Source organism: Coregonus clupeaformis, chromosome 16 (assembly GCF_020615455.1).
Source record: "Coregonus clupeaformis isolate EN_2021a chromosome 16, ASM2061545v1, whole genome shotgun sequence".
NCBI classification, from domain to species: domain Eukaryota; kingdom Metazoa; phylum Chordata; class Actinopteri; order Salmoniformes; family Salmonidae; genus Coregonus; species Coregonus clupeaformis.
In genome coordinates this window covers 14,792,280-14,819,928 of record NC_059207.1, presented here as the reverse complement: position 1 = coordinate 14,819,928, position 27,649 = coordinate 14,792,280, and the positions used below count along the sequence as shown (strand labels likewise).

General features: G+C 43.7%; 1 protein-coding gene across 5 annotated transcripts in view; it reads right to left on the bottom strand.

Moving 5' to 3' along the window:
* Positions 1-27,649, bottom strand: part of LOC121585232 (ras GTPase-activating protein 1) — a 45,560-nt gene that overhangs the window by 3,214 nt on the left and 14,697 nt on the right. For 4 of the 5 annotated variants that reach the window (XM_041901675.2, XM_041901679.2, XM_041901677.2 and 1 more), the window contains 24 exons: positions 22,048-22,200; positions 20,182-20,317; positions 18,267-18,337; positions 16,606-16,723; positions 16,285-16,316; positions 15,131-15,183; positions 11,511-11,661; positions 11,122-11,200; positions 10,872-10,995; positions 10,172-10,328; positions 9,717-9,804; positions 9,520-9,600; positions 9,016-9,173; positions 8,732-8,808; positions 8,401-8,573; positions 7,942-8,101; positions 7,565-7,707; positions 6,647-6,762; positions 6,329-6,433; positions 5,829-5,912; positions 5,482-5,549; positions 2,178-2,266; positions 1,771-1,848; positions 1,506-1,640 (listed from right to left, as the gene is read on the bottom strand). In XM_041901675.2, coding sequence (XP_041757609.1) covers positions 1,506-1,640; positions 1,771-1,848; positions 2,178-2,266; positions 5,482-5,549; positions 5,829-5,912; positions 6,329-6,433; positions 6,647-6,762; positions 7,565-7,707; positions 7,942-8,101; positions 8,401-8,573; positions 8,732-8,808; positions 9,016-9,173; positions 9,520-9,600; positions 9,717-9,804; positions 10,172-10,328; positions 10,872-10,995; positions 11,122-11,200; positions 11,511-11,661; positions 15,131-15,183; positions 16,285-16,316; positions 16,606-16,723; positions 18,267-18,337; positions 20,182-20,317; positions 22,048-22,200 — 2,629 coding nt within the window. The remainder of the gene's footprint in view (positions 1-1,505; positions 1,641-1,770; positions 1,849-2,177; positions 2,267-5,481; positions 5,550-5,828; positions 5,913-6,328; positions 6,434-6,646; positions 6,763-7,564; positions 7,708-7,941; positions 8,102-8,400; positions 8,574-8,731; positions 8,809-9,015; positions 9,174-9,519; positions 9,601-9,716; positions 9,805-10,171; positions 10,329-10,871; positions 10,996-11,121; positions 11,201-11,510; positions 11,662-15,130; positions 15,184-16,284; positions 16,317-16,605; positions 16,724-18,266; positions 18,338-20,181; positions 20,318-22,047; positions 22,201-27,649) is intronic. The other variant, XM_041901678.2, reaches the window with a different exon arrangement.

The window sequence follows — 27,649 nt, the reverse complement described above, 5'->3', positions numbered from 1 at the left end:
AATCCAAAACTGGATGAAGCAACAGCAGACTGCCCTTTTATCAGAATCAAAAAGCCTTTCTAGCCTTTCAATCACTGCTTGAATGCACTTGCCACACACTACATGACCAAAAGTATGTGGACACCTGCTCATCGAACATCTCATTCCAAAATCATGGGCATTAATATGGAGTTGGTCCCCCCTTTGCAGCTATAACAGCCTCCACTTGATGTTGGAACATTCCTGCGGGGACTTGCTTCCATTCAGCCACAAGAACATTAGTGAGGTTGGCCACTGATGTTGGGAGATTAGGCCTGGCTCGCAGTCGGCGTTCCATTTCATCCCAAAGGTGTTCGATGGGGTTGAGGTCAGGGCTCTGTGCAGGCCAGTCAAGTTCTTCCACACCCATCTCGACAAACCATTTCTGTCACTTTTGTACACGGGGGCATTGTCATGCTGAAACAGGAAAGGGCCTTCCCCAAACTGTTGCCACAAATGTGAATGCACAGAATCGTCTAGAATGTCATTGTATGCTGTAGTGTTAAGATTTCCCTTCACTGGAACTAAGGGGCCTGAACCATGAAAAACAGCCCCAGACCATTATTTCTCCTCCACCGAACTTTACAGTTGGCACTATGCATTAGGGCAGGTAGCGTTCTCCTGGCATCCTTCAAACCCAGATTCGTCCATTGGACTGCCAGATGGTGAAGCGTTATTCATCACTCCAGAGAATGTGTTTCCACTGCTCCAGAGTCTAATGGTGGCAAACTTTACACCACTCCAGCCGACGCTTGGCATTGCGCATGGTGATCTTAGGCTTGTATGCAGCAGCTCAGCCAAGGAAACCCATTTCATGACGCTCATGACTAACAGTTTTTGTGCTGAAGTTGCTTCCAGAGGCAGTTTGAGTGGTGAGTGTTGCAAACGAGGAGAGACAATCTTTATGCGCTTCAGCACTCGGCGGTCCCGTTCTGTGAGCTTGTGTGGCCTACCACTTCGTGGCTAAGCAGTTGTTGCTCCTAGACGTCTCCACTTGACAATAACAGCACTTACAGTTGACTGGGGAAGCTCTAGCAGGGCAGAAACTGGACTAACTGACTTGTTGGAAAGGTGGCATCCTATGGTGGTGCCACATTGAAAATCACTGAGCTCGTGAGTAAGGCCTGTCACTGTCAATGTTTGTCTATGGAGATTGCATGGCTGTGTGCTCGATTTTATACACCTGTCAGCAACGGGTGTGTGCTGAAATGGCCAAATCCACTAATTTGAAGGGGTCCACATACTTTTGTATATATAGTGTACATATCTACCTCTATCACTCCAGTATCCCTGCACATTGTAAATCTAGTATTGGAACTGACCCTGTGAATAGCTTCTTACTTTCTCATGTTCTTATTTCTATTTCACATGTTTTTATTCTACCCTGTTATGTTTACTACTACATTGATATTGATTACTGCATTGTTGGGTTTGGAGCTTGCAAGAAAAGCATTTCACTGTACTTGACATTAACTTTTAACACACACCTGCTGTGCTCCCCTCTCGTTGCTCAGGGTGCGGAGGTCGTCTGAGTGTGAGACACAGATCTCATGCAGGGCAGCGAGGTCGCGGGACAGGTCTGTCCTAAAGTGCTCTGTAGCTTCAGGGAGGTCAGGGACATTCTAGAAAGGACCCAAACGCACATACACATTAATGTCTTCCCTAGACATTGGGACAGAGTTTCTATGACGTCTACATGTACCTAATAAGAGTTCCAATGATGTCTAAAGGAAATGACAACAGGTAACCTACACCCAACTCATCCAGAAACATGATCATTCTATGTTTGTTGTTTTTGATGAAGGGGTTCACTCCCTCCATGTAGGGCTCCTGGATTGAAAAGAGGAACACTCCATTACTTTCTGACATATAGACGGTAAAGTTATGAATGGGTGATTTTGTTTTGCATGGCCCCGTGCCCTGAGTAGGTGGAGATTTCACTTAACGATCAATGGAATGGTCTACAATGTACAAACTCTGCCCACCAGGGGTACCGGGCCATGCAAAACGAACTCACCCAATATAATAACTACTGTTCCCTGAACCAGGTACAACTCAAAGCTGTGGAGGATTACACTTTGGTTTGCCTGCGCTTAGATGACACAGGGATACAAACGTCCCCACACTGAACTCTGTAGGGAGCTTTAAGGTGGTCTTACCTTAGCACCAAACTCCACCAGGTTAGCCAGGTTCTGGACAGACTTGGCAACCAGAGTGAGGGTACGTCCCGCTGTTGCAGAGGGAGGGTCTACACAAAAAAGACGAACACACACGGAAATTAAGAAATGTATTGACTTGATCATACTGTTCATTCCAAGCTAAGCAATAATCAATTTCTGCAATACCAAATACAGTTGAAGTCGGAAGTTTACATACACCTTAGCCAAATACATTTAAACTCAGTTGTTTTTCACAGTTCCTGACATTAAATCCTAGTAAAAATTCCCTGTGTTAGGTCAGTTAGGATCACCACTTTATTTTAAGAATGTGAAATGACAGAATAATAGCAGAGATAATTATATATTTCAGCTTTTAGTTCTTTCATCACATTCCCAGTGGGTCAGAAGTTTACATACGCTCAATGAGTATTTGGTAGCATTGCCTTTAAATTGTTTAACTTGGGTTAAACGTTTTGGGTAGCCTTCCACAAGCTTCCCACAATAAGTTGGGTGAATTTTGGCCCATTCCTCCTGACAGAGCTGGTGTAACTGAGTCAGGTTTGTAGGCCTCCTTGCTCGCACACGCTTTTTCAGTTCTGCCCACACATTTTCTATAGGATTGAGGTCAAGGCTTTGTGATGGCCACTCCAATACCTTGACTTTGTTGTCCTTAAGCCATTTTGCCACAACTTTGGAAGTATGCTTGGGGTCATTGTCCACTTGGAAGACCCATTTGCGACCAAGCTTTAACTTCCTGACTGATGTCTTGAGATGTTGCTTCAATATATCCACATCATTTTCCTTCCTCATGATGCCATCTATTTTGTGAAGTGCACCAGTCCCTCCTGCAGCAATGCACCCCCACAGCATGACGCTGCCACCTCCGTGCTTCACGGTTGGGATGGTGTTCTTCGGCTTGCAAGCAACCCCCTTTTTCCTCCAAACATAATGATGGTCATTATGGCCAAACAGTTCTATTTTTGTTTCATCAGACCAGAGGACGTTTCTCCAAAAAGTACGATCTTTGTCCCCATGTGCAGTTGCAAACCATAGTCTGGCTTTTTTATGGCGGTTTGGAGCAGTGGCTTCTTCCTTGTTGAGCGGCCTTTCAGGTTATGTCGATATAGGACTCGTTCTACTTTGGATATAGATACTTTTGTACCTGTATCCTCCAGCATCTTCACAAGGTCCTTTGCTGTTGTTCTGGGATTGATCTGCACTTTTCGCTCCCAAGGATGAACTTGTGGAGGTCTACCATTTTTTTCCTGAGGTCTTGGCTTATTTATTTTGATTTCAAGCAAAGAGGCACTGCGTTTGAAAGTAGGCCTTGAAATACATCCACAGGTACACCTCCAATTGACTCAAATTATGTCAATTAGTCTATCAGAAGCTTCAAAAGCCATTACATCATTTTCGGGAATTTTCCAAGCTGTTTAAAGGCACAGTCAACTTAGTGTATATAAACTTCTGACCCACTGGAATTGTGATACAGTGAATTATAAGTGAAATAATCTGTCTATAAACAATTGTTGGAAAAATGACTTGTGTCATGCACAAAGTAGATGTCCTAACTGACTTGCCAAAACTAGTTTGTTAACAAGAAATGTGTGGAGTGGTTGAAAAACAAGTTTTAATGACTCCAACCTAAGTGTATGTAAACTTCTGACTTCAACTGTACATACCGTGAGGGAAAAAAGTATTTGATCCCCTGCTGATTTTGTACGTTTGCCCACTGACAAAGAAATGATCAGTCTATAATTTTAATGGTAGGTTTATCTGAACAGTGAGAGACAGAATAACATCAAAAAAATCCAGAAAAAACGCATGTCAAAAATGTTATAAATTGATTTGCATTTTAATGAGGGAAATAAGTATTTGAAATTTCTCAATCAGAAAGATTTCTGTCTCCCAGGTGTCTTTTATACAGGTAACGAGCTGAGATTAGGAGGACACTCTTAAAGGGAGTGCTCCTAAACTCAGCTTGTTACCTGTATAAAAGACACCTGTCCACAGAAGCAATCAATCAATCAGATTCCAAACTCTCCACCATGGCCAAGACCAAAGAGCTCTCCAAGGATGTCAGGGACAAGATTGTAGACCTACACACGGCTGGAATGGGCTACAAGACCATCGCCAAGCAGCTTGGTGAGAAGGTGACAACAGTTGGTTCGATTATTCGCAAATGGAAGAAACACAAAAGACCTGTCAATCTCCCTCGGCCTGGGGCTCCATGCAAGATCTCACCTCGTGGAGTTGCAATGATCATGAGAACGGTGAGGAATCAGCCCAGAACTACACGGGAGGATCTTGTCAATGATCTCAAGGCAGCTGGGACCATAGTCACCAAGAAAACAATTGGTAACACACTACGCCGTGAAGGACTGAAATCCTGCAGCACCCGCAAGATCCCCCTGCTCAAGAAAGCACATATACAGACCCGTCTGAAGTTTGCCAATGAACATCTGAATGATTCAGAGGAGAACTGGGTGAAAGTGTTGTGGTCAGATAAGACCAAAATCGAGCTCTTTGGCATCAACTCAACTCGCCGTGTTTGGAGGAGGAGGAATGCTGCCTATGACCCCAAGAACACCATCCCCACCGTCAAACATGGAGGTGGAAACATTATGCTTTGGGGGTGTTTTTCTGCTAAGGGGACAGGACATCTTCACCGCATCAAAGGGACGATGGACGGGGCCATGTACCGTCAAATCTTAGGTGAGAACCTCCTTCCCTCAGCCAAGGCATTGAAAATGGGTTGTGGATGGGTATTCCAGCATGACAATGACCCAAAACACACAGCCAAGGCAACAAAGGAGTGGCTCAAGAAGAAGCCCATTAAGGTCCTGGAGTGGCCTAGCCAGTCTCCAGACCTTAATCCTATAGAAAATCTGTGGAGGGAGCTGAAGGTTCGAGTTGCCAAACGTCAGGCTCGAAACCTTAATGACTTGGAGAAGATCTGCAAAGAGGAGTGGGACAAAATCCCTCCTGAGATGTGTGCAAACCTGGTGGCCAACTACAAGAAACGTCTGACCTCTGTGATTGCCAACAAGGGTTTTGCCACCAAGTACTAAGTCATGTTTTGCAGAGGGGTCAAATACTTATTTCCCTCATTAAAATGCAAATCAATTTATAACATTTTTGACATGCGTTTTCTGGATTTTTTTGTTGTTATTCTGTCTCTCACTGTTCAAATAAACCTACCATTAAAATTATAGACTGATCATGTCTTTGTCAGTGGGCAAACGTACAAAATCAGCAGGGGATCAAATACTTTTTCCCTCACTGTAGAAGGGTTAAAGCTCACCAGCGATGATGTTGAACATTCTTGGGTTGAGGATGGCAGGACAGATCAGTCTCAGGAACACAAAGCCACTGGAAGAGTCAAACAAGAAATCGGTTAAATCAGTACTTCAAATCAAATTGTATTCATCACATGTGCCGAATACAACAGATGTAGACCTTACAGTTAAACATTCCCAAACGTTTCCAATATAGCTCCCCCTTGTGTAAGTCGCTCTGGATAAGAGCGTCTGCTAAATGACTAAAATGTAATGTAAATGTTGACCAAGGGCTGCACCATTCTAATTCTACGGTTTGCCCATACATGAGGCTTGCAGATAAAGTAGATCTATGGTGTGTATAGTTAGTTACCTGACCACCCGGGTTCTCATGGTGGTGTTGGGCCATTTCTGCTGCACTGACTTCTGTAGACACCCATAGATATATCTTAGAGTTCTGGAAGGGTCAATGAGAGAGAGAGAGAGAGAGAGAGAGAGAGCGCGAGTGAGTGAGTGCATGTACTGGAATATGGCATAAATATACTGTATACATGTCAAACTATCCTATGGATCTACTTTCATGTGTTCAGTTCATTTGTTGGTTTGTCTGATGACATAATAGATTGATTGTACAACAGAAGAACGTCATGATATGAGGTTCAAACTATGGAGATGGTTTCTTATTGGCAGTGTATATTTTACCGGCAGAAAATTAATGTCGGTGGGAGGCGGTACTCTAACCCAATGTTACTTTTCCCAAACTATAGCAAAACCTTAACCTGACCCTCGTTCCTAAACCTAACCTTAAGTGATTTCGACCCCTATGCCTAAACTTAAGTTTACGTTCTGCCGGTCGAATATACACTTCCTTACTTATTAGGGTTGGGCCGATGAACGATGTCATCGGGTGTCGACAATGATTGACAGCCATCGTCGATGAGGACGTCATCGTCGATGACAGACGAAAGCCTATTTACACTTGACAAAGCAGAACAGTACAGACAGTATAGTCAAATTATCAACTGGGATTGAGTAGTCTTTTTGTTAGTCCAAATCAACGAGTCCCGATCGACGATATGACAAAAGTTTATACATCACCCAACCCTAATATCACATGTGGATGGTTCCCGTGTTAGTTTGTTGGTATATGCACCGTGGAGTGGTGTGTGTGGATGTGCTGTGTGTTCTTACGGGGGCAGGATCTCAGCAGCCATGAAGATCTTCTCCACCAGCTCAGACAGGATGAGGAGGAGGTGGGCCAGGTTCAGATGCACATCCTCGTTCTTCTCCAGTTTGGAGGGGTTCAGCTAGAGGGAGGGGGGGAAAGAGATGTTTCATCATAGACATACACTGAGTGTACAAAACATTATGAACACCTGCTCTTTCTATGACAGACTGACCAGGTGAATCCAGGTGAAAGCTATGATCCCTTACTGACGTCACTTGTTAAATCCACTTCAATCAGTGTAGATGAAGGGGAGGACAGAGGTTAAAAAATGATTTGAGACAATTGAGACATAGATTGTATGTGTGCCATTCAGACGGTTTGAGGCTGTTCTGAGGACAAAAGGGGGTGCAACTCAATATTAGGAAGGTGTTCCTAATATTTTGTACACTCAGTGTACTTGTGCTAGTGAACAACATGATGGCTACATGAGACGTGTCTTCTATCACTAGAGTAGGATTTGATGTTGAAAGCAACTGTACAAGATCAATGTTCAATGCAACAGTGTGTATAATGCCCTCTGTCCCACTAGAAGTCCTGTGAGATCACAACAGAGACTGGGGAATGCCAAGCAGGCACCGAAGTTGAATCTGTGTCATGAGTTACTGTTTTATCTTCTGGGTAGCCAAAGTACTGATATGATGTTACAAACGCCAAGTGCTCCATTCTACTCAGGAGATAACGAAGAAATAGCTGGATTGTAGCCGACACACTTCTCTGCTGAAAGAGTTGTGACTAAGGTAACTTTACAGATATTGCTGAAACTATTTTACAAGCCAAAACAGATACAGTAGGTAGAGATGGGCTAAACAAAAACTAAATAAGGCTACCTCCAAGTATGAAAAGCCTTTCTGCATATATAGCAAGTGTGTGTGTGCGTTTACCTCGCAGGACTGCTTGCTCTCCATGATCTTGAGGATGGTGTCTTTGAGGGCGTGGTGGACGAAGGGTGTGGCCGTGGCCTTCATGTACTGCTCCATCAGTGTGCTGGCCAGTGTGGTCGCTCGGAACAGGGTCGTTGCCTCGTCTGGGAAACAGAGAGAGAGGGGACTTCTCATCAGCCAACGGTGTGTGTGTCTCGATCATAGCTTTCACGTTGAAATCACATTATACACAATCTGCCTCCAAGCATCTACAAATAGAGATACTTCAGGATGACAAAGAGCCACCCAAAGGGAAATGCTCTATGTCACTAAAATAACATGATGCCACTACAACAATAGATTATCTGTAAATATTCATCTCAATATGTTTGTCTTACCCTCCATGTTGATCTCTCGGTCGTTGAGTGTCCTGAGTAGCGGGGCCTCTGTCTTCTCGTGTCTGAAGATACGCAGCAGGATGCTGGCCAGCAGGGTGCGGTCCTGCCCACACACATGGGCCAGAGCATAGATCACATGGAACTCCTTCAGCAGGATCAGCTGTGGGACACGGACAGATGGACGGAAGGACAGACGGGGGTCAATGTCAGTGATGTATTGTAAAAACAAGTGGCCGATCATTTACACTTCTCTTTTTCCAGGACACGTACTCTGCACGTCACAATATATTGTGTATTATTCCTTGTTTTGGTGTCTCACTGAGTATGTGCTGGTCATTTCGCTGCACCTGCGATAACATCTGCAAATCTGTGTGCGCGACCAATAAACTTTGATTTGACTAATGTTAATAGTTCATTAATGAATTAATTCATCATCTTCATTAATAGGGTGTGTCTGACCTCTTTGAACTCGCTGTACTCCTCCTCAGGCATGATCTTCTCCATGGAGTAGCGGGCTCGCACCCTCAGGGAGCCCGGCTCGATGCCCTTCAGAGGCACGTGGGAGCTCAGAGGGAACCACTCGTCTATCATCTGGCCCTTCTGCAGGCGGCTCAGCTGGCAACGCATGAACACTGATGCACAGGGAGACAGAGATGGAGATTGAGTGGAACACAGAGGCACTAACACAATGCAGCAAATAATTTCTCTCATATCGATATGGAATGGGATTATAAAAGGAGAGAGTGTTTGAGATAGATTGCGATCTAGTCCAAGTAGAACGGAGACTCACAGATGTCACTTTCTTTGCTCTTCTTTGTCTTGTTGCTCAGGCTGATTTCAAACCTGTTGATTTCACTCGACAAGTCACTGAGGGGAAAAAAATAAATATTGTCTGTCAATGTAAGGAACCCAAACATGATTCGACAGCTAATCATTGTATCAATGCAATAGTACGGCCATATTATTACTAAGTGCAGTGAGGAGTTATGGTATAAGTTATAGTATACGGAAGCCAAATACAAATGTCAATTTCACCCTAAATTGCCAATGAATGGAGTTGTAAAAGGAACTGACTCAAAGATGAACTCCTCTGTGAAGACGGGGTTCTGACCCTCTCTGGGGTGGGTCTTGGCCACCTGCACATTGTTCAGGTAGATGTTGCAGTAGGGGTTGGTGAAGTGCTTCACAGGCAGCTTGTGGGCCTCCTCCACGTACAGGACCAGGCTGCTCACCTGACGGGACACAAACACATCAGGACAACAGACAATTACTCAGGGCATCTGATGCCTCAGTTGGCTGGAGTAAAGTGCATGGAACACCATAGTAGTGGGTTTGAATAATATCAAATGACCATATCGGTAAACAATCTTTCTTTTAAAAGAGATGAGATGAGTGATGCATTGGGTGTTATTCTTTGGGGAGTTGAGGCCCAACTTGCATTTCAAGATTCAATACTGTATTGCCATATCAAACACATTTGTTAGGAATTTGATTTATTAAACATACATTTGTGGCAAATGCATTTTCTGAAATGCACAATACAAAACAGCATTTGACTGGAATTGCCAGTGTTTGTACCTGTCGGAGCCTCTTGTTGGGAGTGGGCTGGGTGGGTTTCCTAAGGTTACTGCAGAACGTCTGCAGACATTTCATCCAGTCCTACAGAGAGGAAAGAACACTGTTAAGACTTAAGAATGGTGTGACTGGGACAGAACATCCACAATCAGTCATAGAGCGAGGGAGACAGACAGATAGACAGAGCGATCAGTACAAACCTGTGCCTGTTCAGGAGTCTCGCCAGCGAAGTAGAATATGTACTGTTCCTCACTAAAGTGCTGGACCACAACTTGGAAACAGTTTGGCCTGCAAACAAGAACAGGAGCAGCCAGGTATTACCGAACAAGTACGTACCCAATCGAATGTCTCCAACTGATCAAACTCAGAATGTATCAAATTCAGACTGGGGAGAACTAAGGACAAAACTCTGCCCAACATGGCTACAATTGTTGTTTTTTAATGACATTTGACATTTTAGTCATTTTACAGATGCTCTTATCCAGAGTGAATTACAATTAATGCATTCATCTTAAGATAGCTAGCTGAGACAACCACATATCACAGTCGTAGTAAGTACATTTTCCCTCAATAAAGTAGTTATTATTATGTTATTTTGCAATGATTCGTTCTTATCACAGTCCATGTCCACACAGATGTAGGTGGAGTGTCTCACCTGCCAAACAGACTGTCGTGCACACCGTACACAGAGCACACACTCAGGTCAATCAGGCCTTTGGGTTTGGTGGCTCTCTTCTCACTCTCAAAGTAGATGAGCTGGGCGTCGTTCCCCTCCAGGATGAAGTAGAGGTTCTTCCACCGCTTGCCTTTGCCTGGAGGAGGGGAGAGGAGAGGGGAGAAGACATCAGGCCAATTCCCCAATTCTCTCTCATCTGCCTGCACTTGTTCACTCCCTCTCAAGTTTAGGGGAGAGTTTACACCATATTTAATACACCAGTCCTTTCCTTTTAAATCCTAGAGGGGTAGTATATCAGTGACCACTTCAGGGAGAAGTAGGAGTGATGAAATGGGCTAAGGTCTAGATTACATTTACAGACATTTGAGATTACATTCCCCGCGGAGAAATCATCTAAGCGTAAAAAACATATGGGTAACTCAGTGGCCTTGTGGTTAGAGTGTCTGCCCTGAGATTGGAAGGTTGTGAGCCGAGTCACACCAAAGACTGTAAAAATAAATGGGACCTGAAGAGTCTCTCCTTGGCACTCAGCATTAAGGAGATAGACTGGGGGTAAGGCCCTGCCATAGACTAGTGTCCTGTCCAGGGGGTGTACTTGTATATCAAGCTGCCTCACGCTATAGAAAGAGGATATAGGCTCCTGTCCTACTGTATGAGCCGTTCCGGGCTGCTTACTTACCTTTGTTGAATTGGAGGTAGCCTTTCTTGACAATGTTTTTGTAGAACGCGTCTTTCGTTTTCCGTCTGATAGTGTTATATATCTCCTTGCCGTCCACCAAGTCTGAGAGCACTTGTTCCTGGTGCTGAAATATATGAACATGAATGTCAATAAAACAACACAATTAATGAAATACCTGTAAATCTATAGCCTTCTCAAACTGATATGACAGGAGTCGCACCACTATGGAGGTGTCTGGACTCAGGCTTACCTGCACTGACACAGCATCTTTCAGGTTGTAGCCCTCCACGATCTGCTCTTTCTTATAATGGTCAATAATGTCATCAACACTGTCAGAGAGAGAAGAGACGGAGCATAGCAGTTATTTCTACTGACCAGCAATGACCATCATACTCTGTCATAACGCTTCAGACTTATAGTATTTAGTACTTTCTGTATAAGCTATATTTCTATGTGGGACTGTAAACCTGGATATCACAAAATCTTTATAAGATTACAGGTAAGGCCACAGGGTTTTCCTGACCAGAAAAAACTCCAGTCCCTATTATAAGTGAAGTTATTTTCTGATTCTATTGAACGCCTCCCTCATGGTTCATGATTATTGCACTGGGAGACATTATGAGGCCCCGTCACACGTACCTGTTGTAGTACCTCCCCCCCATCATGTACTGATTGTTGGGGGTGGGGCATATCTTAAACCTTTGGATGTTCTCATTGGTGCGAAAAAACAGGGAGTAGTCCCCGGGTGTGTTGTCTGACGGCCGCACCAGGAAGCTGCACACTTGACCAACTGATTGAGAGAGAGAAATTCAACACTGTTATTGTTGGCATTAACATGTTTAGTATTGACGTTTTACTACCAATACATTATTGGAACATATATTTCAGCAACAGAAAATATTTGTTGTTATCAAGATCACATAGAAATGGGAACATAATCCCACTGTGTTATGTTCCTCAGTGAGTAGAATGTAATACGTAGAGACAGCGAGAGTGTAGTGGTACCCGTCATCAGAAGGTTATAATGAGGATAATGTAATATGTAGAGTATAGTGGTACCCCTCATCAGAAGGTTATAGTGAGGATAATGTAACATGTAGAGTATAGTGGTACCCCTCATCAGAAGGTTATAATGAGGACAATGTAATATGTAGAGTATAGTGGTACCCCTCATCAGAAGGTTATAATGAGGACAATGTAACATGTAGAGTATAGTGGTACCCCTCATCAGAAGGTTATAATGAGGACAATGTAATATGTAGAGTATAGTGGTACCCGTCATCAGAAGGTTATAGTGAGGATAATGTAATATGTAAAGTAAAGTATATGTAATATGTAAAGTAGTGCAGCAGTTCCCAAACTAGGGGTCACAACCCCACGTGGGGTAGCCTGATATGAAAATGGGGTCGCGGGGAGAATTTCCAAAATCCTGGTAAAAATACATTTTAAAAACATGTAATATCGTCTTTGTCTCTCAAAATCATTGTGATGTGGTTAACCTTAATCTAAATTAAAAAGTATTCAAATCTAAAAGTTACAATTCAACTAGAGAACACCCTTAGGTCGTGGGAAAAGGCCACACTTGACCGTTGCACTTGAATCATTCCCACGGTGAATGGCTAGGCCCACTATGCTATGAAACCACACACTATTGCAGAGACGTTGATATAACCGGCAGCAATTGATATGGTGAAAACAATGTGTGGGGAGGCAGAGGCACAGAAACTCACATCAATACCTTTGTCAGATAACACTGAAACTAATAATTGATGCTATAGCTAGCAATAAAGAGGAAACGCTGATTGAACGACAAACTCCCCACCTTATGCTCTCCAAATGATCGTTAGCTGTGAGTGCCGAGATGCCCATGCATTTACTTTTATTAGCTACATGTCAGGACATATTGTTTCGTTTCACGATTCCCGAGCATGAAACTGCACAGGGGATGTTCAGTGTGCTATGTGCCTATATTGATGAAAAACAGATTCCATGGGATCGAATCATGGGTTTTTTCAAAGATGGGGCTCCATCTATCACGGGACGACAGGCAGGTCTCTGCACTCTAGATATGAATGTGTCTCCCTCTGCCATATGGAAGCATTGTATGATACACCCACTGAGCTATAATGGATACACAGAGCGCAACTGGCGGCAAAAAAACTCAGATATACAGCAGGTAACTTCTAATGTAAACTACATCGCGCACGCCTGTTCGCAAAACTATCAGAGCATGACAATGTTCTATTTCACACCGAGGCTTGGTGGGAGTGTTAGAAAGATGTTTTGAATTGAGAGAGGAACTGTTGTCATTCGTAATGGATGTAAAAAACGGACTTTGTTGACTTTCTGTGTAATGAAAATAACATTTGTCTCCTTGCCTGTGTAACAGACATACAGTGCCGTAGAAATGTATTCGCCCCCTTTCTAATTTTGCATATTTTTGATACTGAGTGTTATCAGATCTTCAACCAAAACCTACTATTAGATAAAGGGAACCTGAGAACAAATAACACAACAATTACACACTTATTTCATTTATTTTATAAGTAAAGTTATGCAACACCCAATCCCCCTGTGAGAAAAAGTAAATGCCCCCTTACACTCAATAACTGGTTGTGCCACCTTTAGCGGCAATGACTCCAACCAAACACTTCCTGTAGTTGATGATCAGTCTCTCACGTCGCTGTGGAGGAATTTTGAACCACTCTTCCATGCAGAACTGCTGTAACTCAGCGACATTTGTGGGTTTTCCAGCATGAACTGCTCGTTTCAAGTCCTGCCACAACATCTCAATTGGGATTAGGTCTGGACTTTGACTTGGCCATTCCAAAATGTCAAATGTGTTGCTTGTTAGCCATTTTCATGTAGATTTGATTGTGTGTTTTGGATCATTGTCTTGCTGCATGACCCAGCTGTGCTTCAGCTTTAGCTCACAGATGGATGGCCTGACATTCTCCTGTAGAACTCGCTGATACAGAGCAGAATTCATGGTTCCTTCTATTAAGGCAAGTTATCCAGGTCCTGAGGCAGCAAAGCATCCCCAAACCATCACACTACCACCATCACCATGTTTGACCGTTGCTATGAGGTTCTTACTGTGGAATGCAGTGTTTGGTTTTCGCCAGGCACAATGGGACCCATGTCTCAGGAACTGGATGACTTGCCTTAATAGAAGGAACCATGAATTCTGCTCTGTATCAGAGTTCTACAGGAGAATGTCAGGCCATCTGTCTGTGAGCGCAGATGGGTCATGCAGCAAGACAATGATCCAAAACACACAATCAAGTCTACAGTATGAAAAATGTATGTACTCACTAACTGTAAGTCGCTCTGGATAAGAGCGTCTGCTAAATGACTAAAATTTAAATGTACATGAAAATGGCTAAAAAGCAACACATTTGAAGTTTTGGAATGGCCTAGTCAAAGTCCAGACCTAATCCCAATTGAGATGTTGTGGCAGGACTTGAAACGAGCAGTTCATGCTTAAAAACCCACAAATGTCGCTGAGTTAAAGCAGTTCTGCATGCAAGAGTGGGCCAAAACTACAGGAAGCGTTTGGTTGGAGTCATTGCCGCTAAAGGTGGCACAACCAGTTATTGAGTGTAAGGGGGCATTTACTTTTTCTCACAGGGGGATTGGGTGTTGCATAACTTTACTTACAAAATAAATGAAATAAGTGTGTAATTGTTGTGTTATTTGTTCTCAGGTTCCCTTTATCTAAAATTAGGTTTTGGTTGAAGATCTGATAACATTCAGTATAAAAAATATGCATAAATAGAGAAAATCAGAAAGGGGGCAATTACTTTATCACAGCACTGTATTTGGGAAACTGAACGCAAACATGCAGGGGAAATAAAAAGCAATTCTACAGATGAGTGACTGAATCAGCTAAATCCGTTTGATTGTGATCTTGGCTCAGTTAACATGCCGGTAAGTGAAATCAAAACAGCTGATCGAGCTGTGTCGTGACCGAATGCTGCAGACAACGCATTCACGGGTCACTATGGAGGAGTTACTGACTCAAAGGGAATACTGTGCCGTCTCCATCCGAGCATTAAAACTCATGGTACGCTGATTCAGTGCTTTCGTCTGCATTAAAAACAAATATCGATCCAGGTTGGAAGGTTATAGTGAGGGTAATGTAATATGTAGAGTATAGTGGTACCTGTCATCAGAAGGTTATAGTGAGGATAATGTAGAGTATAGTGGTACCTGTCATCAGAAGGTTATAGTGAGGATAATGTAGAGTATAGTGTTACCTGTCATCAGAAGGTTATAGGCCTCCTGTTTGCTGATCTTGCCGTGATACCAGCTACAGACAGGATGAGGATGGACCATTGGATATAAAGAGAGAGAGAGAGAGAGAGAGAGAGAGAGAGAGAGAGAGAGAGAGAGAGAGAGAGAGAGAGAGAGAGAGAGAGAGAGAGAGAGAGAGAGAGAGAGAGAGAGAGAGAGAGAGAGAGAGAGAGAGAGAGAAGAGAGAGAGAGAGAGAGAGAGAGAGAGAGAGAGAGAGAGAGAGAGAGAGAGAGAGAGAGAGAGAGAGAGAGAGAGAGAGAGAGAGAGAGAGAGAGAGAGAGAGAGAGAGAGAGAGAGAGAGAGAGAGAGAGAGAAAAAAAAAAAAAAAAAAAGAGAGAGAGAGAGAGAGAGAGAGAGAGAGAGAGAGAGAAGAGAGAGAGAGAGAGAGAGAGAGAGAGAAAACCGACAGATCAATATGTGCTGGGTTTAAAGGGGCAGTGAGGGGTTTTAGAATGGTCAGGTCAGTCTGTAATGATGAATCACAACTTGATAGATCCTGTTAGACTTGGCAATTGTGAACTCCCATCAGGTGAACAGCAAGTCACTGCTCAGACATGGGCCAATGTTAGTTATTCTATGGACATCATCCCAAATCCTAAATTACTGCTTAACATCACAAGACAACCTTAGTCTGTGAATTAATTAACTGAAAAAAAAAAATATTTTAATGGATGTTTGATTTGTGAAATCTATTTTTCACATTTTACAGTCCGTCTTTGGGAGGCTGGCAAACAAAAAAACACACCTAGATATACAGCCTGATTGATTGTGTTTGTGTCGTAGTCCCTAACTAGGTCATTGTTAGAGATTCGCTGAGCCACATGGATGCAAACATGGATTATGTTAACGTCACTAAGGATGTTTACCGTATACACCACACTACCCTTCCCATTCCTGCACAACAGGAAAACATCCTTTGGATAGAAGATATGGTAACCATGGGTTGCATGCATAGAGGCAGCCAGAAGGCAGGGACATAATGAACCCAATGGTAGGCTGTCTAAAAATATGAGCTAAACAGCCATTTTCACAAATGAAGCTCTCCTATTGGTTGATGTTCTGCGGGGGGTTTGGATAGTATGGCCACCTAGGAGAAAAAACGGAATCCGAACTTACACTTTGCCCTCATGTGGGTCCTCCTCCCGTCCCTGAAAACAAGAACAATGTTCAGTTCAACAAATCAGTGGAGAAGTAATGACAAATGTAAAAAGACAAAGTCTAAAAATACTTATAAATGGCTACCATTGCCACTTGGGTAAAAAATTAAATAAAAAGTTGAGAGAAGACGTTTTCAAATGGCAAACCACAGTTGTGTCCCAAATGGTACCCTATTCCCTACATAGTGTACCGTTTGGGGCACAAACCAAGTGAATGATGTCAGGTTAGGGCTGATCCTAAACCTGTGCAGAGCAGGCAGAGTGCTGTCCTTCGACTCACCACCTCCTTCACTAGGTCCTCTACGATGAGGCCCTGCTCCTCCGTCCTCACGTTGGTCACCCACATCCAGCCGTCATCCAGTTCATTGTGAACGATAAACATGTCCCCTTTCAGGAAGCTGACAGAGAGGAGGAACAACAGCTCAATGTTTTGCTACACATGTACTTACACTTGCATCTCCTGTTACACAAAAAAAACTGTGCACAAAAAACAACACTGTTCTTTTCAATAATGATTGTCTATGTAGTTAAGAGATCTAAAGGCTGTGAGGTTCCTTGAGGCTTGACAGCTAATCGGCGACTGAACTACACTACATGGCCAAAAGTATGTGGACAGCCCTTCAAATGAGTGTATTTGGCGATTTCAGCCACACCCGTTGCTGACAGGTGTATAAAATTGAGCACACAGCCACGCAATCTCCATTGACAAACACTGGCTATAGAATGACCCTTACTGAAGAACTCAGTGACTTTTAACGTGGCACCGTCATAAGATCCCACCTTTCCAACAAGTCAGCTCATCAAATTTCTGCACTGCTAGAGCTGCCCCGGTAAACTGTAAGTACTGTTATTGTGAAGTGGAAACATCTAGGAGCAACAACGGCTCAGCCGCGAAGTGGTAGGCCACACAAGCGCACAGAGCTGGACCGCCGAGTGCTGAAGCCTCTGCCTCTGGAAGTAACGTCAGCACAAGAACTGTTCGTCGGGAGCTTCATGAAATGGGTTTCCATGGCCGAGCAGCTGCACACAAGGCTAAGATCACTATGCGTAATGCCAAGCGTCGGCTGGAGTGGTGTACAGCTCGCCGCAATTGGACTCTGGAGCAGTGGAAACGTGTTCTCTGGAGTGATGACTCACGCTCCACCATCTCGCAGTCCGACAGAGGAATCTGGGTTTGGCGGATGCCAGGACAACGCTACTTGCCTGACTGCATAGTGCCAACTATAGAGTTTGGTGGAGGAATAATGGTCTGAAACTGTTTTTCATGGTTCGGGCTAGGCCCCTCAGTTCCAGTGAAGGGAAATCTTAACGCTACAGCATACAATGGCATTCTAGATGATTCTGTGCTTCCAACTTTGTGGCAACAGTTTGGGGAAAGCCCTTTCCTGTTTCAGCATGACAATGTGCACACAGCGAGGTCCATACAGAAATGGTTTGTCAAGATCGGTGAGGAAGAACTTGACTGGCCTGCACAGAGCCCTGACCTCAACCCCATTGAACGCCTTAGGGATGAATTGGAACACAGACTGCGAGCCAGGCCTAATCACCCAACATCAGCGCCCAACCTCACTAATGCTCTTGTGGCTGAATGGAAGCAAGTCCCCGCAGCAATGTTTGGGTGTAGTACCACCAATGATTCACAAGGTGTATCCTGTAAACTACACAACACCATTGTAAAGAAAGATTGCATGGTTCTATCCAGCCAGCTAAGTCTGAACTAGCAGTGTCTCTGTGTTAAGGCTTGGATTCAGACAGATGTTTCTCAAATCTGACGAAGAATAGCCACACTCACCTGTTAGTGTGCTGGGTCTTACTAAATCACAGGGAGAGGTCTGTTTTTGTATTATTCAGATTATGTGCTCTCCAGTGCTCTCCTTCAACAGGGCAAACATGCACTCAGATTCCACAAATGTGTCTTTGTACGTTTCTTGTAGGGCTTACCTGATCTCATCGGTCTCTGGCACTTTGGTGTATGGAAGAATGGCTCTCACTCTCCTCCTGTCCTCTACAGGCTACACACACGAGCACAGACAGACACAAGCACACTATTAAACACTGAACTGCAATATTAACCAATGCTTCCACTAAAATCTTCAACCCCCCCTCAGCGTTCCAAATTAAAGTATTTGACTAGACACCCTCCAGGACATCCCCTCATTAGTATTTTGCCTGGCTTCTCTCCTGAAAGTGGTTATGAAATATGGCCTGGGGCGTACGGGAAGTTGGACAGATATCTCCCCAGACACAGTGCCTTCAGAAAGTATTCATACTTTCCTTCCAACATTTTGTTGTGTTATAGCCCGAATTCAAAATTGATTAAATATTATTTTTATTCTCACTGTGACGATGTGGATTTTTGCCCACTTGCCACAAACATGCACATTGTCTAATCTGGCCATTAGGCTGTATTTTAAAATAGCACGTTCTATTTCTCTTATGCATTTAGCCTTTTCTCTCTAGCTGCATTATACTGCACTACTATATTATTATTTAGCTCCTTTGTTAGCAGTAAGCTACTGTTTGTAGTTCATGCCCAGTTCGGTAGGAAAATGTTTGTATGGAAAGGTATTTCGTATTAAAATCGGTTCCACATATAAATATAGCCTACCAGAGTGAAACTTTTTTTTTTTTTTGCAGTATTACTTTAGTGCCTTGTTGCAAACAGGATGCATGTTTTGGAATATTTTTTGGACAGGCTTCCTTCTTTTCACTCCATCAATTAGGTTAGTATTGTGGAGTAAATACTAATACTCCCGAGTGGCGCAGTGGTCTAAGGCACTGCATCGCAGTGCTAGCTGTGCCACTAGAGATCCTGGTGGTTCGAATCCAGGCTCTGTTGTAGCCGGCCGCAACCGGGAGACCAATGGGGCGGCGCACAATTGGCCCAGCGTCGTCTAGGGTAGGGGAGGGAATGGCCGGCAGGGAGGTAGCTCAGTTGTTAGAGCATGGCGTTTGCAACGCCAGGGTTGTGGGTTCAATTCCCACGGGGGGCCAGTATAAAAAAATATATATATATTTAAAAATGTATGCACTAACTGTAAGTCGCTCTGGATAAGAGCGTCTGCTAAATGACGTAAATGTAATGTAAATGAGTAACTACAATGTTGTTGGTCCATCCTCAGTTTTCTCCTATCACAGCCATTAAACTCTAACCATTTTAAAGTCAACATTGGCCTCATGGTGAAATCTCTGAGCGGTTTCCTTCCTCTCCGGCAACTGAGTTAGGAAGGACACCTGTATCTTTGTAGTGACTGGGTGTATTGATACACCATCCAAAGTGTAATTAATAACTTCACCATGCTCAAAAGGGATATTCAATGTCTGCTTTTTAAATGTTTACCCATTTACCAATAGGTGCCCTTCTTTGCGAGGCATTGGAAAACCTCTCTGGTCTTTGTGGTTGAATCTGTTTGAAATTCACTGCTTGACTGAGGGACCTTACAGATAATTGTATGTGTGGGGTACAGAGATGAGGTAGTCATTCAAAAATCATGTTAAACACTACTGCCCACAGAGTGAGTCAATGCAACTTATGTAAGTTGTTAAGCAGATTTTTACTCCTGAACTTATTTAGGCTTGCCATAACAAAGAGGTTGAATACTTATTGACTCAAGACACTTCAGCTTTTCATTTGTTATTAATACGTAAACATTTCTAAAAACATAATTCTACTTTGACATTATGGTGTATTATGTGTAGGCCAGTGACCAACAATCTCAATGTAATCCATTTTAAATCCAGCCTGTAACACAACTAAATGTGAAAAAGGTCAAGGGGTGTGAATACACTGTACATCGAATATGTGGGGGAAAAAAAGTCTAACCTCCGTTTCTACTCGAGTGTAATGGAATCTTACCTCTGGGGGCGCCACGGGCGATAGCAGCTTTTCACCTTTCAGCAGGCAAGACACGTAGCTGTAATAACCAATCAGGTCCGACAGGGACGAGAACCGACGCCCGCCAATGTAATAGTCTCCACACATGGCGATTATCCTGTAAACATGCACAGATACACAGAGCACACTGTCAAAATGATTTGTTAAGCAAAACGTGCAGCGTGCAGAAAATATGAAGTATGAAAATACAAATAGGCCTAAACTAAATTGACAGTTTGAACAATTCAAAATCAGCAGACATAACTAGGCTACACTTTCCACATAACTACTCAAACCATCAAAAAGTACAAGAGCAGAACAGCACAGTGCTAAAATTAGGCCCAGTTGCCCTGGGATCTATGAAACAAAAGGAGAAGACATGCATTACACTATCATGACTCAACTGATTATAGTCTGGTGTGAAATTACTCCAGTAATGATGACAATGACATGATTAAAGTCTTGGCGAGCCAGCTAACAGTGGGGAGCCCAGAATAATCCTTCAGTCTCAGCTCATCTGTTGAGCAAATCTCTGTCTTGACTGTATTGTACTGTAGATTAGACAGCATTCAAGGACATCTTCCCATGGTTAGACTATTGTTTAACCCTTCCTTCCTAATACCATTCCACAAGGGTTTCCAGCATCAATGCTATCATGTCTCTGTAAAGCAATGCTGTGAATGAGATGATGTCATCTTTTCCCTGTACGTTAATCAATCATCTATTGAAATGCTTGGTGTTGATCTGGTCTAAGAGGGGCTGATGTCATGAATGCAGGCCTTATCGACAGGTCTATCGAACTCATTGGAATGAATACAGTTGAATACACAATGCACAAAGGTATTAATAAATAATATATGCCATTTTATCAAAGCGACTTACATGCATACATACATTTTACGTATGGGTGGTCCCGGGAATTTAACCCACTACCCTGGCGTTGCAAGCGCCATGCTCTACCAACTGAGCTACAAAGGACCACAGTCTTGTGGACATAGAGCCTAGGTAGGGCAGGCAGAACTGCTATTTGAGGATGGATGTATGCATGCAGGTTCTGACTAACATCCACTCTCACAGCCTCAGAAAGCCACCCAAAGCACTTAAGAAACCAGGAAAACTTTTCACACACCAGGAGTGCGGTGAAAAGAAGGTCATTACTTCTCCACATTTCAGTAGATGGGAGTGGGTAGAGTGTCGTTAGGGGCTAATGTCTGATGGAGATCCAATACAAAAGGTGAGGGGGTGGAGGTAATGTCCTGTCTGCTGGTAATCGGAAACTGAGACATGGTTGCCGGGCCGTCCACCCACGCACCCCTCTGTCAAAGACAAGTCTCTTGCTTCCAACCACACACATGCCCCAAAAAAGCCAGCAATAGGATCCTGAATGTTATGTCTTTAACATCTGCATTAGCTCACTTTCTGTTCTACTCTGTGATGCAGGCTGTTGGAGACATGGTGGCTAAGGCTATAGACTATGCAGTATTCATAGCTTCTGTATCTGTAACCAACGGGGGACGATTTAGGTCATGGGATAACGGCTCATTTCTTATTTGGGTTTCGAGCTGAAAAAGTTGAAGAACCATCGGTCTACAAAAAGGATTGTAGCCGACGTTATGCAGGTCATGAAGACCTACTTTTGTGTCTGTGCGATCGACCTGCAGTAGCCTGCATCATGACTATTGCATTGTGAATGAATTAACTCAGTGTGTGTGTGCTCAGTGTGTGTGTGCTCAGTGTGTGTGTGCTCAGTGTGTGTGTGCTCAGTGTGTGTGTGTGCTCAGTGTGTGTGTGTGTGCTCAGTGTGTGTGTGCTCAGTGTGTGTGTGCGCGAGTGCATGCTTTGACTGACCTGAAGTGGTTGACCACGCTGGTCATGCTGAGGAAGGACAGGACAAAGGAGCCGGGCCGGCGGTCACTCTCCCTGATGAGGTAGCTGCCAGGGGTCCTGGCCTGCCGCAACCGCTCCTCAGCAATGGTCCGGTCCAGCTTCCCATGGTACCACCTAAAACACACACAAACACAAGGAGGGAGGGAGGGAGGGACATAGTCAACCTTGGATGCCTAGGCCTACATTTACACTAGTTTGGCCTCTGTATTCAGCTTGCAATTTTATCATTTTTTTCTCTCTCTGGGAGACATTGTCAACACTAAGGCTGTGTTCTATGAAGCATAACACCTCAGAGAATAGCCACGCAAGTTCAAATTGGGTTCACGTTGTAAACAATATGAATAATTAAAAATCACTGAATTTATGATCAAATGTGCTGCAGTGTCATTCAGAAATTGCCTTCTTACCACATACACCCAAACACCCACTCCCTTGTTCACCCCATCTATCATTAGCTTAGGCTAGGCTATTCCATTCAGTCACATTAACTCTTTCGGTAGCTGACTTTTCACTACATCTCAAACCATTCTCAGTTTGTTACAGTCATCCACTCCCACACGCATAGACTCAATGGAGTCACATATTCAATGAACATTTAACTTGTTGGTCCATTCATTAGTTATCATTCAGTGGTTAACACTCATTAATTTTGTCCACCATGTCTCCTAAAGGTCTGAATCAAGAGTTTGATATTAGACCATTTCTTCTTTACTAACACCCATTCATAATCATAAGAAGAAGAAGAACAACAACACAGGGATTCTTTGTGACTGATTCATGGCAAACAAATAGGCCTAGCCTGCTGCTCAAAAGAACCCTGCATTAGGCTGGGTCTGTTATGTTCTAGTCTTGACTTGGGACTAGGCTTTGTTTTGGGGTTCTTGGTCCCTCAGAGATAGTCTACGGCCTTGCTGTTGGACTTGATAGAATGCCCTTGTCTAGTCTACACAAAACTAGATAAGACTAAAATGCCAGCAAACTATGCTAGCCAAAACAAGTAGGGATCACCAATAATCAGGTTACGTGTTTAAAAAGACACTGAGTTTGAGAAAGCGTGTCTAGGACTCTAGGGTCAATTCTCAAGTCAACAGCGAGTGTGAGCATAACATTACATTGACATCTTCTGAAATATTAAGCTAGAAAGAAACTGCACTCTAAGATTTTAGTCTCTAGTCTACCTATAGAGGAGCCACTAAAACAGGCGAGAGCAAAGTGGAACGGAGCGTAAACGATAAAAGCTTTTTAAGCTTCCGCCGCACCATTAAAAGCAGACTGCTTTTTGAATTAAACAGAAGCTTTTATAACACTGGTAAAAGTTTCAGCAGGTCACCGACTTAACGCTCCCGCCAGATGGGGGAAACATTTACACGCTGGCCCAGATTTTGGGCTAGCGCCTCAGAACAGGGGACCTGGGGAGGTGAGATGAATGAGTTGCTACAGTAGTTATTTTCACACAGAACTTTAAGGGCTCCCATCTGGCTTAGAGGAGCAGGGGTATGCTCCTGTAAAAAAAGAATGAGAGTGATGAAGTCTGTGGTGTGGAGGTAGGCGTGCTGTGGAGGGGGAAAGGGGCCAGTGGAGCTCCTGGGAGGGGGTTAGGAGACTGGCAGGCTGAAGGTTTTGTGTGATGGAGAGATTATTGAGGAAGACAGACGTGAGAAGTGAGTGTGTGATTGAGAGACTGCTAAATAGTTAACCTAATAGCTGCCCAGACTATCTGCATTGACCCTTTTTGCACTAACTCCTTTGACTCATCACATTCGCTGCTGCTACCGTTTATTATCTATCCTGTTGCCTAGTCACTTTACCCCTACCTATATCTGCGTATCTACCTCAATTACCTCGTACTGGTACCCCGTCATGTATATAGGGGCATTGTATATAGGGGCAATAACAGCAGAGGAAGGAGTCTGAGTCATTTGGTGTTTGCCTACGCACACTGTCTGCTTTATAGCTTGGGTCAAAGAACATCAGCACAACCGGCCCCTCCTGCAAACACTAAAGCACAAACCTACACAGATATCGGGGCCGTGATTCCACTAAAGATGCAGCAGCTCCAGGTTAAGAGGATTCATTTTTGCTGGGTTTTTTCTCTACATCTCCACTATTTTAGCTCACGGCTGTTTCTTTCATTATTTATTTCTCCTGCAACTATTATCCCCTCAGCCTGTACAGGGAACACAACACACGGCTTGCCAACACACGCATTACCTGCATCATGAGATGTGTGCACAGAGCATCCTCTCATCATCATACTTTACAGGCCAGAAGACAGTGGGGGTTCCATCCTGAGGAAGCAGAGGGAGAGCTGTGCATTGATGGGCTTCCTTATGAAACCTTCCAGTGAGGCTAGGGTCAAAGGACTGCTCTATAAAAGGTCCACAGTAAACTCAGTGCTGCTGTGCAGATTCACAGTGAGTAGAGTGGAAATGCTAAGGCAGGTCGGTTCCTACAGTGAAACTCCCCCAGGCTGTGTCTGTCTGCCTTCCTGAGCTGAGCTGTACTGGCCAGCCGTGGCTTGGACAGATGTCCAGGTTTGCTAAACTACACTGTAGCTGCACTGGAGAGAATTGAATTGTCTTAGATCAGAACTGTCTGTCTGTCTAGCGGTTAGTCATTATGGTGTCTGATGGTGGATGTCTAGAAAGAGATGGCTGATGATTAGCCTAGGGTCCAAGGTGTGAACGTTTTCTGTGGTCAATTTCTTGCATACATTCTAAAAGTTTAACTCTTGCAGATGTTTGATTGTTATTGAATAATTTGAGTGTTCCTTTTTAGTGTTAGACTTCGATGCTTGTCATATTTTTAATTGCACCACCCGTCATAAGTGTTCCACCCCCACCACGTCTGAAAACGCTTTTGTGTGTGCAAGTTAATTAATTGCAGAGAGGTGAGTGCGTAGAAAAACTTTCCATTTCCAATACTTAAAATTCAAACGTCTATAAATATTCCACCGACCTGTGCAATAACCAGCCACAAGTTACTCAAGCTACTGCACACAGTAACTTTCAAAGCAACAAAAGCATGGAAACTAAGCAATATGTTTTATCAACATTAAGAAGTTGTTACAGGCTATGAACAATGCAGTCCTCACTATAGTACAAGCTTATTTTTTATAGGTGTACGTTAGCACGTTTTGGGGGATGGGCAGAGGCCGGGGTTAGCCAGGGTGTTGCAATAAATGGGGTATGAACATAACCCACGACAGCAGCGATAGGACGCGCTGGTTTTATCAGCCTGAGGAATGCCTCGTCGTGTTGGTGCATGAATCAAGAGCAGCACAGTGACTCTCTGCTCTGGCTGTTTCTACTGGAAACCACAGCAATACCCTTAAAAAAGCCTAAAATAAGGCTGCTCTGTCTCCTGCATCCTGTGCAGTGTGCACTAAAAGAACAACCTGAACTTGTCAACAATAAAACTGACTGGTCATGCAAACATGAATGTCCTTCACCCAATAGGCTAGGTAAAAAGCAAAACAAACTTCTGCGAAAACATGCAGATCTGTCCCCTGACATAGTAGGAGAGAGCACTGTCTGCAAAGCCTGCACCCTTCCACCCACACAGCCTGCACCCTTCCACCCACACAGCCTGCACCCTTCCACCCACACAGCCTGCACCCTTCCACCCACACAGCCTGCACCCTTCCACCCACACAGCCTGCACCCTTCCACCCACACAGTGGAAGCAGGCACTCTCCTCTCAGAGTCTTGGTACCCCTCTCTCACAGGAAGCCCAGGTACAGTGAGTTACATCACCACATGACAGCAGGCAATAGAGGGTCCTTCACTTCAACAACATGATAGAAGAGGGCCTCCATTTCCAGCATGTGACACATGCCGCTGGCACGAAGTGAAAAAGCAAGACTAATTTAATGCAAAGTCGGAAATTCACACCACTCATGAGAAAAAGAGTCAGGTAGATGTAGTGTTGAGGACTAGATGGCTCCATGCTGACAGACTTTCACACAGAGCATAGTGTGGGCAGACAGAGGTGGTGGCTGCTGTAATGATGTGTCATGACAGTTTCGGAAGGAAGCATAACTATCATATTATTTAAAACCTCTGTTTGAGTCATCAGTGTGTATCAGGTGTTTTGCACATAGCCGGTACGCTACATTGAATCCTGAGAGGATTAACCAATTCTCAATTAGCTAAGTGGGTAAGTGGTGGGAAAGATAGGTGGCAGTGCTTAAATAATATGACAATATAACAGTTTTCACCTATGAAACCAATGTGCAAGAGTATTCAGGGCAATATGAACAAGCTGAAACCCTGCAATTTTCTCAAAAGTATTTCTGAAGACTATATAGAACAAATACAGACTATTGCATTGGATTCCCAGGGTGCTGACGTTCACAGTTACAATAGCAATTTTCAAACCATTGAATGCTTCATTTGGACTGACAACCTGTGGAAGGGTTTCTGCCACAGGAGGCTACAGGCTGAGAACATTGTCATTTTCTTAGAAATAAAAGATGGCAAGCTCATAAAACTACCTCCATCAGGAGATGAGATGGTGTCTAGTCGCATGCAGCTTCAGTGAGGAAAATCAATTTTCACCTCTGGTTAAATGTTTTAGGTGTAAATCAACCTAGCCTATATTTTCACATCAAATGTGGCCATGTAAAAACACTGTAGCATTTAAGCTACCGGATTTCATTAGGCTAGACTACTCACTGAAAACATTATTTGGCAAGACCAATGTGTGATTTCTCTACAGATGGACTTACACAATGTTATCATTTGTAGTTCAAAATAGCCACTATGAAGGAACAGGTTTCTAAATTATTTTGGGGAAAGCATTTCGCAGCTTGAACACTGAAATTGTATCAAGGGAAACAAGCCAATAGCCTAGCTATATACCATGTACTGTTTTCTCCCTTTCGCCGGGCTCCTCCCGAGATGAATCAGAAATGCATCTGTGTTTGAACATTCAGGACGTGAACTCTGGTTAGCCCTGGACGGCTGGCATGGATGGCAGGAGGGAGAGCGACAGGGACGAGACCTCTCGATTTACAAGGGCTACGTCTCTAGGGCTGAGAGGGCAGACTCAGCTTGTTGACGCTCGATTGAGGAATGACTATTTTTCCTCTCTCTTGCTCTCTAGTTTTCTCTTGTGCATTTCCCTCTCCTGTTTTTACCCTCCCTCTCCTTCCTTCCTCTCACGATGGATGCCGCCATGCTAAAACATCTCAGAAGACGTCAAGTCACTCCTCATCAGCGTCAACAAGTAATGAAACTGCACCACTTTACATTAGCGATGCACCTTAGATGAGCTGCCAGCGGTCATGAGGGGAAACGGAGCCCATCACGCTTTCCCCGCATGGCGGGATTGTCCTCCTTCACTGGTGCCAACAAAGTCTAGCAAACATATAGCCTAGAGCTGGGCGATATGGACACAAACAAACATCGCAATAAATTGCCTGAATTGATGTGATAACGGTAAATAGAACGATAAGTTTAACACATTAATCTGCACCACAGGTTTTTTTTTTTAATCCTTTACAAACTACTACTACTAGTTTAACGGTTGTAGCCATTAATTGTCTCATTAACAATCCCCC